The 14,359-nt window shown below is 34.0% G+C and overlaps 1 protein-coding gene and 1 pseudogene across 3 annotated transcripts in view; one reads left to right on the top strand and one right to left on the bottom strand.

Annotated features, from left to right (window-relative positions):
• TENM1 (teneurin transmembrane protein 1) overlaps positions 1-14,359 on the top strand; it is a 756,077-nt gene that overhangs the window by 73,819 nt on the left and 667,899 nt on the right. For all 3 annotated transcript variants that reach the window (XM_006916168.3, XM_006916167.3, XM_006916166.3), the window contains exon 2: positions 13,774-14,034. In XM_006916168.3, coding sequence (XP_006916230.1) covers positions 13,774-14,034 — 261 coding nt within the window. The remainder of the gene's footprint in view (positions 1-13,773; positions 14,035-14,359) is intronic.
• Positions 8,744-9,232, bottom strand: LOC107195947 (annotated as a pseudogene).

The raw sequence follows: 14,359 nt of genomic DNA, 5'->3' as shown, positions 1-14,359 counted from the left end.
TTGAGTTGTATGAGTTCTTTGCATATATTAGATTTTAGGCCCATGTCGGAGGCGTTGCTTGCAAATATATTTTCCCATTCGGATGGTTGTCTCTTTACCTCGTTAATGGTTTCTTTTGCTGTACAGAAGCTTTTTAGTTTAGTCCCATCCATTTATTTTTCTTTTATTTTCTTGCTTTTGTGGTCAAATTCATAAAATCCTCTTTAAGTCCAAGGTCCTTGAGTTTAGTTCCTAAGTTTTCTTCTAAGCATTTTATTGTTTCAGGTCTTCTATTCAGGTCTTAAATCCATTTTGAGTTAATTTTTGTGTGTGGTGATAGACAACAGTCTAGTTTCATCCTTATGCAAGTGGCTTTCCAGTTTCCCTGGCACCATTTATTGAAGAGGCTTTCCTTTCTCTACTGTATGTTTTTAACTTTTTGTCAAAAATTATTTGCCCATATAAACATAGTTATATTTCTAGACTCTCGATTCTGTCCCACTCATCTGTGTGTCTGTTTTTCTGCTAATACCATCTTGTTTTGATTATTGTTGCTTTGTAGTGTAATTTGAAGTTGGAAATAGTGATGCCTCCAGCCTAGTTCTTTTTTCTTAGGGTAGTGTTGGTGATTTGGGGACATTTGTGCTTCCATACAGAACTGATGACATTTTGTTCTATTTCTTTTAAAAATACCATTGGAATTTTGATAAGGATTGCATTAAACCTGCATAATGCTTTAGGTAATAAGGTCATTTTAACTATGTTAGTTCTTCCAATCCAATAACATGGAATATCTTACTATTTCTTTATATCTATTTCGATTTATTTTAATAGGGTCTTATAGATTTCATTACACAGTTCCTTTACATGTTTCATTTGAAGATTTCTTCCTAAGTATTTTATTCTTTTATTTCCAATTGCAAAAGGAATTATTTTTTCCACTTCTTTTTCTGACAGTTCATTATTAGAGTATAGGAACGCTATGGATTTTTGAACATTGATTTTGTATCGAGAAATATTCCTGGATTTGCTTATTGTTTCTAGTAGTGTTCTTGTGGAGTCTTTAGGGTTTTCTATATAGAGAATCATGTCATCCACAAATACTGACAGTTTGACTTCTTCGTTTCCTATTTGGATGCCTTTTACATCTTACTGTTGCCTCAGTGCACCAGCTAGGACCTCCAATGATATACTGAACAACAATGGTGATAGTTGACAGAATTGTCTTGTTCCTGATCTTAGAGGGAAAGTTTTTACTTTTTCATCATTAAGTGTAATGTTGGCTGAGGGTTTGTCATATATGACCTTTATTATTTTAAGGTACTTTCCTTCTATACTGATTTTGTTAAGTGTTTTGATCATAAATGGATGCTGTATCTTGTTGAAAGCTTTTTCTGCATCTATTGATATCATATGATTCCTATTTTTTAATTTCTTCATGTGGCATATCACATTAATCAATTTGCAGATCTTGGACCATCACTGTGCCCTTGGATAAAACCCACTTGATCGTGCTGTATAATCTTTTTAATATATTGCTGTATTAAGTTCTCTAGTATCTTATTTAGGATTTTTGCATCTGTGTTCATGAGAGATATTGGTCTGTAGTTTCCTTTTTCATGAGAGATATTGGTCTGTAGTTTCCTTTTCTGCGTGTGTTATCCTTACCAGGTTTAGGTATCAGAGTAATATTGACCTCATAAAATAGGTTGCCTCCTCTTTGATTTTTTGCAAGAATTTGAGGAGAATAGGTATTACATTTTCTTTCAATGTTTGGTAGAATTCACTGGTGAAGCCATCTGGACTTTTACTTTTTGGTAGGTTTTTGATGATTGTTTCAATTTCCATGCTGCTGATCAGTCTATTTAGATTTTCTAGTTCTTCTTGATTGAATTTAGGAAGATTGTATTTTTCCAACTACTGGTCCATTTTTTCTACATTATGATATTTTTCATAGTATTCTTCTTGTATGATCCTTTGTATTTCTGCGTGTCAATTTTATTAACCTCCTCAAAGAACCAGCTCTAGGTTGCATTTATTTTTTTTTCTATTTTTTTGTTGTTGTTTGTTTTCAATTTCATTTATTTCTGCTCTAATTTTGATTATTTCTTTCCATCTGCTGACTTTAGGCTTCATTTTTTCTTCCTTTTCTAGTTTTTTACAGATGAAGCATTAGGTTGTTTATTTAGGCATTCTTGTTTTTGGAGATAGGCCTGTAATGATATGAACTTTCCTTTTATGACCTCTTTTGCCCTGACCCAGAAGTTTTGATATGTTGTACTATAATTATCATTCGTTTCTAGGTATGTCTTGATCTCTCGTTCCATTTCTTCTCCTACCCAGTCATTCTTCAAGAGCATGTTGTTTAATCTCCATGTATTTATGTTTTTTCCTGCTTTCTTTTTACAGTTGATCTCTAGCTTCAAAAGCATTATGATTAGAGAATATAGTTGGTGTGATTTTAACCCTTATATGTGTTGAGGGTATCTCTGTGTCCCAGTATGTATTCCATCTTGAGAATGTTCCCTGTGCACTAAAGAAGAATGTGTAAGCAGTTTATATGTCATAAAAGACTCTGCAAATGTCAATTATGTCCAGTTGGGCTAATGTGTCATTTAAAGATGTGTTCTCCTTATTGATTTTCTGTTTGGATGATCTGTCCATATCTGACAGTGGGGTATTTTGGTCCCCTACTATGATGGTGTTTAAGTCTGTTTCTCGCTTTAGTTCTGTTAGCAATTGCTTTATATATTTCAGGGCTCCCTGATTGGGAACATAGATATTAGTAAGTATTATGTCTTCTTGGTGCATGATTCCCTTTATCATTATGAAGTGCCCCTCAGTATCTTTCTTTACCTTTTTTATTTTGAAATCTATTTCATCTGATATTAGCACCGCTACTCCTGCTTTTCTCTGAATGCCATTTGCTTGAAATATCATTTTCCACCCTTTCACTTTGAGTCTATATTTATCTTTGGAGCTGAAATATGTCTCCTGGAGGCAGCATATGGTTGGGTTTTATTTTCTGATCCATTCTGCAACTCTATGCCTTTTTATTGGTGAGTTCAATCCATTTACATTTAGGGTGATTATTGAAATTTGAGGTTTTTCTATAACCATTTTGTTTTCCTTTTTGATAGTTCAGCATTTCCTTTGCTTCCTTATCCTTGTTTGTTTGTTTATTTTATTTTGGTTGGATTTTGTGAATTTTTCCTCTGATCCTTCTTTTATGTTTTATACTTAAGTTCTGAATCTTGGGCATCTTGTTACTATAAACGAATATGTAGAGGATAGTTATACACACACACCACAGTGATACACACACATATACATTCTTTTTTCTTCCGTGCGTGCCTTATCTACCTTTCCCTTTGTGAATTTGGATCTTGAATCCTCCCTTTTTCTGTCATTGTTGTCTAAATTGCAAAATTCTTCTTTTTGTTTAAGCTTATAATGTCCCTATTCTTAGTAAAGGTTGCACTCCTCTGCTTCTATATACCTGCTAGTCGCCTTACTCATAGTTACGTATTTTTTTTTTGTCGTTTTGTTTTATGTGAGCTAACCCCTTTCAGTAATCCTTGTAATGCAGGCCTCGTAGTGGAGAATTCCCTCAGTTTTTGTATGTCTGATAAGGTCTTTATTTCTCTTTTGTATCTAAAGGAGAACTTTGCTGAATGAATTATTTTTGGCTGGTAATTCCTTTCATTTAATAGTTTGAATATTTGAATCCAATCTTTTCTGGCTTATGTTTGTGCTGAGAAGTCTGACAATAACCTAATGGGTTTTTCTTTATAGGTATCCAACTTCTTTTCCCTGACTGACCTGAGAATTCTTCATTTTGTCATTAATTTTTGATAATTTCAATACAAAGTGTTTTAGTGAAGGCCTTTTTGGGTTGAGATAATTGGGTGTTCTGATGACTTCTTGAATTCCAATTTCCAGCTCATTCCTTAGATTTGGGAAATTCTCTTCAACTATTTGTCTGAAAATGCTTTCTAATCCCTGCTCCCTTTCCTCCTCTTCGAGAATGCCCATTATTCTTGTTTCCTTTCCTGATGGTATCAGGCGTTGTATTTTTCTTTCCTTATTTTTCATTCTTCGGTCTCTCTCTTCCTCTTATTTCTAGATTTCTGTCTTCAATATTACTGGTCCTTTCCTCCATTTGGTTGACTCTGTTTTCCGAGCTTGCTATTTCATTTTTTGTCTTGTTCAGTGTTTCCTTCATCTACAGAAGTTCTATTTGGTTCTTTATTTAGGGTTTCAATCTCCACTAAAGCACTCATTCTGCTCATCTAGTTGTTTTTTTCAATTCCTGAAATTGTTGATATAAATTTTTCCAATCTCATTGTGTTTTTTTCAGAAGTATCTTCCAGAATTCTCTGTCATTTAGGTCTCATATTTATATATCATTAAGTTTATTTTCTGGAGATTTTTCTCTTTGTTTCTGAGCTGCCTTGTCATCTTGGTTGTTCATAGTGTTTAATGGACTATTTCTCCACCTGGGCATTAATGGAAGTGTTTTGTGTTATTTTTCCAGAAAGATTTGTTATATAAAAGTATCTCTTTAGCCTGTTGCTATGATGGCATTTTTCTTTTGGTTTCCAGTATGTGGCATCTAAGCCTCTTGGATCCTTGCTTTATATAAGGTCTTAATTATGCCTTTTTTTCTTAGAAATATTCAATCATGCTCATTACCCTCAATCTCTGTCCCTGCCAGTGTTAGCGACAGTTTTGGTAGCATTTACTCATATTCCCCTGAGGCTCCGAGGTGTTCGGACTTAGAGGATATGTGGAGAGGGCCCCTCTCGGTTGGGGGATGGGGGTTCCATCTCCTCCTCACGTTTTGCTACCGTGGCTAGTAATCAACTGTTGTTTCTCTGCTTTCTGCCCTGATCTTTAGGCACTGCCGTTGGCCACATGGAGTTCATAGGTTTCCCAGGAAGAGTTGTTTAATGAACCTGCTGTGGCTTCTTCTCTCCCCCTCCTCCTGCAGGGAGCTCCAGCCAGGAGAGGCAGCTTCTTTGTTTCTCCCAGTCTACTGCCAGACTCCTGGGATTCTGACCTGTGGTAGCTCTTGTTTGCATATCCCACGCTCAGATGTGCTGGTGTGCAGGTTTGGTGTTCTTTATTAGTTTTGGATGTCTACCATATTGTTGTTTCAAGGGTAGAGATCTGGGGATGTCTCTCACTCCATCATGTTTCTGATGTCACTCCCAGTTTTTCAATTTTCATTGGTAGATCCTGTTTTATATTAAGCAATACCATCTCATATGTGTCAGACTTTTCTTCAATAATTTAACCGTTTTGAAAGTGGTTTCATATTAACTACTGACTTCGAAACTTTGGTATTTAATGATCGTTCTTTGTCTAGAATTATTCTAGGGCCTGGGGAGAATGAAATAGTACCTTGTATCTATGTAGTACTTCATAGATTATACAACATTTTGAAGAAATTATCTTATTTGATTTTGAGAGATACCAAAAGTTTAGAACACATTCTCAAATCTGGAGATCTAATTCAAGAGGTAATACCGATGATGTAAGTATAAAGAAAAAAAGAAATATATAGACATAAAATTATGTAGTAAAGATTAGAAATGTTCTAGAGAAGGGTAAGATTAATGAGAGAGAAGAACAAAATTAAAGCATATTTTCTGAAGGTACAGACACAGGCTGGATATTAGGAATTAGAGTAGTAAAAAATCAGAGGAAGGTATTCCAGGTAGTTGAGACAATATATTCAAAGATACAGAGGCAAAAATAAAAAGGGCACCTTTGAAAGATGGTGAGAAGAATCCCCTCATGGAGCAGAACTTAGTTTATTCAGTAGTTTTTGGACACCGACTCTGGTGCACAGTTCTATCTTGGCATTTTTACTTACTCATCACAAAATAAATGCTTACAGATTAGTGTAGAATGTTGCAGAAATCACACTGTTTGCATTTATGAGTGTGTGTTTGAAGCATTTGTAAGTATTTTTCATGGTCATTTATTTCTTTAGCTCACTGGTCTTCCTTCTCTAGATGAAATTGTGTGACAGACTAATATAGTTTAAAATTCACACACACACACACACACACATACACACACACACACATACACACACACTAAACAGCTTTATGTGTTTAGTGAACATAATGAAAATAAAGTAGTATACCTGGAAGTCCATGGTGGTCAATAAGGATTCAAGCACCAAAGTGTTATGAACAGCCAGAAAATTGGACCAACACAGGAAAGAAATGAGAAGTTTTTAGGGCCACTGAGCACTATGCATTTGCACTGTTCAGTAGCCCTGAAAATTTCTCATTTAGGTCATGAAGTCTCTTTTTCATTTAAAATGTCGAAATTAAGGGAACATGAGCAGGTTCTCGTTGATCTAAATTTCTGTTGAAGTCTCAGACTTCCTACCATCTTTTTTAGTCCTTGATTCTTTTTCCAGACTCTTTTTTGTTGTTGTTATGAAAACTGTGGAACAGGCATCACCTTTTTAATTGTAGTGGTAACTGTTGTCTGAGTTAGCTTTAGAACAATTTCTTCCATCTTATGTGAGTACAGTCAAAATTGGACCCTGTACTAAGATTAGTTCAAGGAAATAGAACTGGCTTATTCCCACCTCAAATTTTCTTCCTCATTAGATTGTTGAAGGATATTCTCATCTCTCTAAATATGATTGGAGTCCCTTTTGATGTTTTCTTCCAAGTTTTTAATTCATCTCCTTTATGCTATAATTCTGTGTCATTCTCTGGTTTGAGCCATTTTTACAGATTTGCAACTCACTGTACTTCTGAGAGCATCCATTAACATGGCCTTTTAACTATGTCTGAGATGGCTCCAGTTAGTCAATATTGTTTGGCATACTACTTCAGGCTTTAACTCTGCCTAAATTTTTGCCATGATTTTCACTATGCTGACAGATGGAGAAGTCTTGAATAGTAAGGAGTAATTGGCGGGCCCTGAGTACTGGGATAATGGGTGCATTTGGAGCTATAAGGGGGAGATTAGGCTTCAGGAAGCTTAGTTATTTTCTTTAAGTCCTCTGATAACTGCAGGATTCCATTTTGCATGGACAACACTCTTTGTCTCATCTCTGTTCCCCAGAAAAGGCTGATGAGCCTGCAACAGAAAATACATGCCAGGTCTGGGTGGTGCCTTTATTACTTCGTTGTCATTTGGGCCTTGGCAAAGGACATGCCATGATCCTGTTTGCTCTCTCTGCTTAATGCTCAGTTCTGTGGAATTCGATAAAACTTTTTCACAAAGTAAAAGAGGAAATTAAATTGGGCTAATTTTCTAAGACTGAGAAATCAGAGGTATATTTTGTTTTGTTTTCTTTACTTGAAATTGAGTGGGTGTTCAGTGGAGCTATGTTTAAGCAAACTTACATTAACTTATTTGTTTGACAATTTGATATTGTTTTCTTTTAAAAGCCCCAAACTGAGAAATACAAAATTGTGTACCTAGTAGTGAAAATTAATTATTTCCTATCTAGTGTTGCTCATTTCTTTCTGTCTTTGTGTTTCTTGCTTAAGTCTTTGATAATCCATTGCACTTTCCCTGGAACCAGTAATGAATTACTAGTGGGTCAGTAAGAACTTTTAATTATATGAATTTTTATTCATTGTACTATAAAGTACTATTTGCAGTAGCCATGTTTATTAACTGATGATTTTATGTTCAATGAATAACTATTCACTCAGTTGCTTTTTAACATTATATATTTTATATACTCTATCACTAATCTCACAATTTACAATGGATACCTAGGCTATATCAATACTTTAATATAGCAGACTTGTACTCATGACACAAGATCTTAATTTGCTAACATATATGATTATCCTTCACAATAGAAGTATGAATAGCACCTTTATTTATAAAACCAATAACCTTTTCCCCATTTGAAAATGTTAACATTTTCACATTTTACCATAACAGGCTCAAGTTATAATTACAGAATTTTAGAATATGAGAGTTACCTAAAGGTTTATTTCAAATTAGACCTGAACGTTTTACAAATGAGGAAACTGAGGCCCCAAGATGTAAGTGACTTATTCAGAAAAACCACATGGCTAATTAATAACATCTGCTTTTGCATATAATTCATAAGATTTGTTATGAGTCACAGTAATTAGCTAATAATTTTATCTCCTCTCCCTCTTCCTTATTTTGGAAACAGACTATACATTTTAAAGTTATATCCCAAATCACTCAGGTCATGGCTAAGATTAATCACAGATTTTGACCTCCAATTATTTATTTGGAGTGTGATGCCTTAAAGCTCTCTTTCTAGAGGAAGTGTGGATGGGTAGAATTTTAACAAAAACTAAGCCTTGAGCTTATCAGAAACTCAGAAATGGCATTTCCAGAAACACACTGATATAGATAACTATTACTTTCCCTTTTAAGTTTTTATTTTATTATTATTATTATTAATTATTATTATTTTGCTTTAAACAATCTATTTTTAAGTAGCAGGCTTCAAATGCAAGTCCTTGATCCTTAAAATACAGCTATTTACGATGCAATTATGAATGATCAACTTCCCATGAGCTTAACTGTAATATAATGCAACAGATGCAGTTTCCTAACAATTATACTCTTTGTTGCATAGTAAACCACCTCACATCTTTGAATAAGGAAAAAAAAAAACACTAAATCTGAGTAGTAAAGATATCACCCCAAAATTAGGACAGTTAGTTTTCTTTACATATTTCTTTGGAGGAGGGGACAGCTACTCAATTAGAGGTCTTTTTTTTTTTAACACCTATTGTGCCATGAATTCATAGGGACTGGGTTCCTGAAGCTCATGCTCCTTTCCATTGATTCTCACACAGTGTGCATCTCTGGGTGAAGCAGGCTGGTGCTTCAGTTGAACCTAGGTACCTTTCTCTTTGGCTTCTTTCTTTTTTGATCATTTTCCTTCACACATTTCAGGAAACTATCTCAGCTCTTAGAGTGTTTAATATGCTCAATACGTACATTAATTCTTTTGGCAAGAATCTTGCCCTTAACTTTTTTGTTTACAGCTATTCCAACTGCATGCTGAGTAACGTTGTAAACTCTTCCAGTTTTGCCATGGTAACATTTGTGAGGTATTCCTTTTTGAACAGTGCCCATTCCCTTGATGTCTACAATATCATCTTTCTTATAGATTTGCATGTATATGGCCAAAGGAACAACTCCATGTTTTCTAAAAGACCTAGAGAACATATAGCGGATGCTTCTTTCTCCTCTTTCCTTTTGTCTTAGTCATTTTGGTGAATTACTGGAAGATGGTGGTTCCAGCTGAAAGGCCCTTTAAATTTTGATAAATGGCTTTTCCAGGCTGAAGATCAATCCTTAGATTCAGAGAGAAAATACAGTAGCTCATTTTATTCAGTACTTCATAACATTTTTTGAAAAAAAAATAATTTATTAGCATTAATAGAGGCCTAAAGTGATCCTATGTGCCAGATCCACTCAACTTAGTCTCATGATCCCCAGCTATAGAATGTTCCTTAGCTGCTGAAAGCTCCTCAGTGATCTCTTTCATCTTAGTATCCCCCCTAAAAATGGCTTTCATCTGTTATGTTCCTACAAAAAAAGTACTCCCTAGAAGTCACCAAGAAATCAAGTATCGGTTGGCCCTGATTGCCTCATGCTTAGATATAAGCAAGATAGCATGTTGGCTACCTTTTCTTTAATGTTACATGTACTTTCTTTCACGAGGAGAAAAGGAGCAGGGCCTCCTGCTAGCTGAGAGACCTTAGGTTCCACCTATGAAAATTGACTTATTCTCTAGTCTCTTCACTGTCTTACTATCTGATGGTATATAGTCCACTAAAAAAAATAGAGAGGTGTAAGTGAAGTATAATAGACTACGCATACTTGAAATATACAATATGATAAACTTTGGCTCATATACACATGTGAAACTATAGCCACAATCAAGAAAACAGACATTTAAATCATCCTAAAAGTTCCTTTGTACTCCTTGTTCTCCATTTCTCCCTCACTGATCTACTTTTCATTACTGTAGATTGGTTTGTATTTTTTAGAATTTTATTTAAATTGAAGCATACAGTATGTAGACATTCTGTTGGACTTTTTTCACTCAGCGTAATTATTTTGATGTCCATGCACCTTGTTATATATGAAAGGATTATTCAGATTTAGGACTGAGTAGTATTCCATTGTGTGGATATACCACAGGTATATTCTTTCAGCTATTCATGGACGCTTGAGTTGTTCCTGCCTTTTCACTATTATGTATAAAACTTATGAACAACCTGGTACAGATTTTTGTGTAGAAAGAAGTTTTCTTTGATCTAAAGTCTAGAAGTGCATCGATTTCCTGTTAAGTATAGGTTTACCTTTTGAGGAAAATGCCAAACTGTTTTCCAAAGTAGTCGTACTATTCTACTGTTTCACCAGCAGTTTCACCACATTCTTGTCAACACATGGTGTGGTCAGAATGTTTTTTAGCCATTCTGGTAGGTCTATAGTGGTATCTCATTGTGATTTTAGTTTCATTTTCTTGATTACTAGTGATATTGAGCATCTTTTCAATTGCTTATTGGTCATTCCTCTTTTCTGTGATGTATGTCTTCAAATCTTTTACACATTTTAAAAGTTGGATTTAAATTCTATTATTCTGCTCATATTTTGTCTCTTACAAGGCTGCAAAATAGATTTTTCTTACAATAAAAATTAAATACATGTCTGTGAGACTCCAAATACATCATTCATTTGACAACATCAGTATCTGTTTATACTTGAAATGTAGTTAAACTTCTCATGGTAGTGTGTCCATTTAAATCGTAGATATCCTAGATTGTACTTAACATTTCTCTTTTGGCTAGTGTATTGGTAAGAATAGATCTATAATAAATCCAATAAAACTTTTATCTTCTCTAGGCATATGTAGTATTTTAAGTAACAAGGTTATATGTGCAAGGTTAAAAACAACCACTTAAGTGCTTTCTAGAAAAATCCTTTGGGAATTTTGAACACCACCAAGACTTTTGTGTATTTAAAGAAATAACTTACAATGGTAATATTGATTTCAAGAAAGGGAAGTGAGGCAGTTCAATGATCATCACTTACTATAAATAAGTAAAATGTTTTTTTCCTTTCTTTTTTTCTTAATTATATATTTACAAAGAAGTGTACTTTTATATTACTGTTTAATTAGAGAATCTGTGGTTTTTCTTTTTATTCAAATCAGAGTATAGCTCCAGTAAATATATTACACAATCTTTTTTTTTTTTTATCATATTACAATGTATTTCCTTAGAATGGAACAAATCCTTATTCACATATATATATATATATTTTTGAATGGGAATAAAATCTCTTTAACAAAGAAGAACTCTCGTTACATCTTCCAGGGTCTTCTTTTTTAACCTTATCTAATATTTCATTATGTGGAATGACAAATTGACTGTGTATTTTTATTTATTCATCCTTTTCTAATGAACGTCTTTACTGTGATTCATATGCTCATATTAAAATCTTTGGAAAGTCACATCTCATATGCCATTGTATGAGCGAAAATAAATGCAAGTCTGTGTTTTTAAAAGTGAATCTCCTAATTAATGCCCTGAATCCATGGAAAATAAATGGGGGCCCTTCTCAGTAATTCAGTTTAAATGCTTTCTTGTTTCTCTATACAGAATTAGAGCTTGTTGCTGCAAAATCTTTGGTAATGCCACAATAAAGTATTTTTCCCTCACTTCTCCCCTTTTCCCGTCTCCTAATGACTTCAGAGAAGTTTCTAGGGCAATAGTTTTCAAATCGTGGTCTTTTGTCCAGTAGCAAAAATTTTTCCTGGGAAATTCTTAGAAATGCAGAATCTCGGGCCCTACTCCAGACCTGCTGAATTAGAAAATGAAACTGAGGGACAAGCACAGCCATCTGTGCTTTAGAAAGCCTTCCAGGTGATTCTGAAGCTTGCTGAAGTTTGGGAGCCACTGGTCTAGGGGAATTAAGGAATTTGTGAATGCGAGCCTGTATAAAATTTGTGTCTTATAGCTTTAAGCTTACAGGTTATTATCACGTTGCTGTAGCAACAACTGCACAATAGGAGTGGATAATGAATTTAAGGATTGTAAAATTAAGAGGCATGAATACTAACTGATGGCAATATTCTAGATCACTAAGATTTATATCAGGTGAAATGGATTTTTACTTTCAGCTTTATGTCAGAGAGAAGTACAGTTTCATAAGATTTTATGTTTGATATGCCTATTTTTTTAAACATCACACCTCTGGAATTTAGACAAATTTTGTAGAAAATAGAATTACTCTTAATGATATTCCTCACAGAAATCATAAGTAACATTCTCAGCAGTGACTTATAACCTGAAAGAATAAATTACAATCGAATTTTCCTAATACATTATAGTAGCTTTATTTGCTAACAATATGCTTCACAGAGCACAGTGCTGATACCTAATGGTTATTAAATAAGCATTAAGATTTGATTCATCAAACCCTTGTTTGACAATTATATGTCACAAAAATAGCTATTTAAAATATATATTCATATTCTGCACTCTTCTTTCTAGTATATGGTCTGTCTAAATTTTAGCACTTTCTGTATTCAAACACTTAAATTCATTTTAGGATTTGTATTTTATTGATATGTGCCAAGAATTAGATAGATGTACTCATTTAAGCTTCTTTCTGGCCAAATGACATACTCTGTCTCTGATGTCAGTTTGAGAAAATTCTATATAATGATAAACATCCCAGGATTACCTTATCTAGGTATTCCATGGCCTTTTCAGATGACATGTCTGGGCATGAGGTCATTTTTCATTAAGTTATTAGGGACTGTTAAAGCATCTTTCCCCCTTTTTGACACCTTGCCATAATTGAATGCAAAATTGAATATAAGACTGAATGCCTAATATTCATGCAATAAGTTGATGAGGTTTCATTGGCTTCTAGCAGAAACCATGCCCAGATGAGTGTTTACGGAAAAGGGCTCTGTTGCTATCTGACATGGACTACGGACAAATGACATCTACCCTCTGGACTTTATTTTCCTCAGCCGTAAAAGTGGGAGATTTCTTATGGCATATCTAAGATATGAAACATTTTATGATACTAAGACTTAGAGAGGAAGAGAATGAATCCAAAACATGAAGTGTTGCTGAGGTGCAATATATGATTGAATATTTTTAATGTATTTGTTGAAAGAAAGAATGAAACAATAATTAGGATAAAGTAAGCCTCACCCCTTTGGAGATGATGGGCAGTAATGATGGTAAGTACTTGTAATTTTGGAGGTTAGATTAATGTGTTTTAAGAAAATACTTTAGTGTATTTAAACTTAATGTTTTTTTTTTTATCAGTTACCACAATAAATTATTTATTCTTAACTAATGTGTATGAAATGCTTAAAAAGACCAATAATTTTAATATTTTAAGCATAGGTGTGCTCTACAAAGCATATATATTCTTCCTGAAAGCAAAATATCTTTTAAAGGACAGCTTTCTATGCTTTATACTCCTCTGCACTCACTTATTTCATTACATTTGTGCAAGCTAAAATTGTAGCTATAAAGCTATTTTGGGCATGCTTTTTCTAGAACCTTATAAGAATCAACAGGAGCATAATTTTAAGCCAAAGAAGTGCAAAATAAGCACAGAATCCTACATACCATAAATAAAAAGGCCAGAATTCTAACTTTGCAAAAACACATAATTACTAGCAATAGGGGAGGGGGACATGAGGACAAAAAAGTGGAATTTTATTGGGTATTTCTTCATACTGCTAAACTTTTTCTTTGAACTGTTTCTTCTCAGAGATGGAATTCTGTGAATCTCCTCACACTCTCTGCTCTGGCTACCAGACAGACATGCAGAGTATTTCTCAGCATGGCTACCAGCTAGAGTTGGGATCTGACGTGGACACAGAGACAGAAGGAGCTGCCTCACCTGACCATGCACTGAGAATGTGGATAAGAGGGATGAAATCAGAGCATAGTTCCTGTTTGTCCAGCCGGGCTAATTCTGCATTGTCCCTGACTGACACTGACCATGAAAGGAAGTCTGATGCGGAGAATGGTAATAGAAATTTATATACTATTTAGTAAAACCCAGAGAAAATGCAATTTTTAGCTTTAATTTGTTTTCTTTTCCTACGTCTGACTGTTTTTCATTAATATGCAGAAAGGAAATGCAACTTAGTAGAGTCTCATGGACAAGTCATGTACCTTGATCTGACAAATAGATACATTTATTTACTATGATAGATAAAATACTTTTTATTCCTGGCGAACCCCCAAGAGAAATAATCTCATGTAGTCAGCAATATTAAGCATGTTTTATAATTATAATTATTATAATTATTTTTATAATAATAATAATTATTATTTATTATTTATTTTCA

This window comes from Pteropus alecto, unplaced genomic scaffold, assembly GCF_000325575.1.
Source record: "Pteropus alecto unplaced genomic scaffold, ASM32557v1 scaffold116, whole genome shotgun sequence".
Classification (NCBI taxonomy): domain Eukaryota; kingdom Metazoa; phylum Chordata; class Mammalia; order Chiroptera; family Pteropodidae; genus Pteropus; species Pteropus alecto.
The sequence above is the reverse complement of the archived record's forward strand: the minus strand, read 5'-3'. Positions and strand labels throughout refer to the sequence as shown.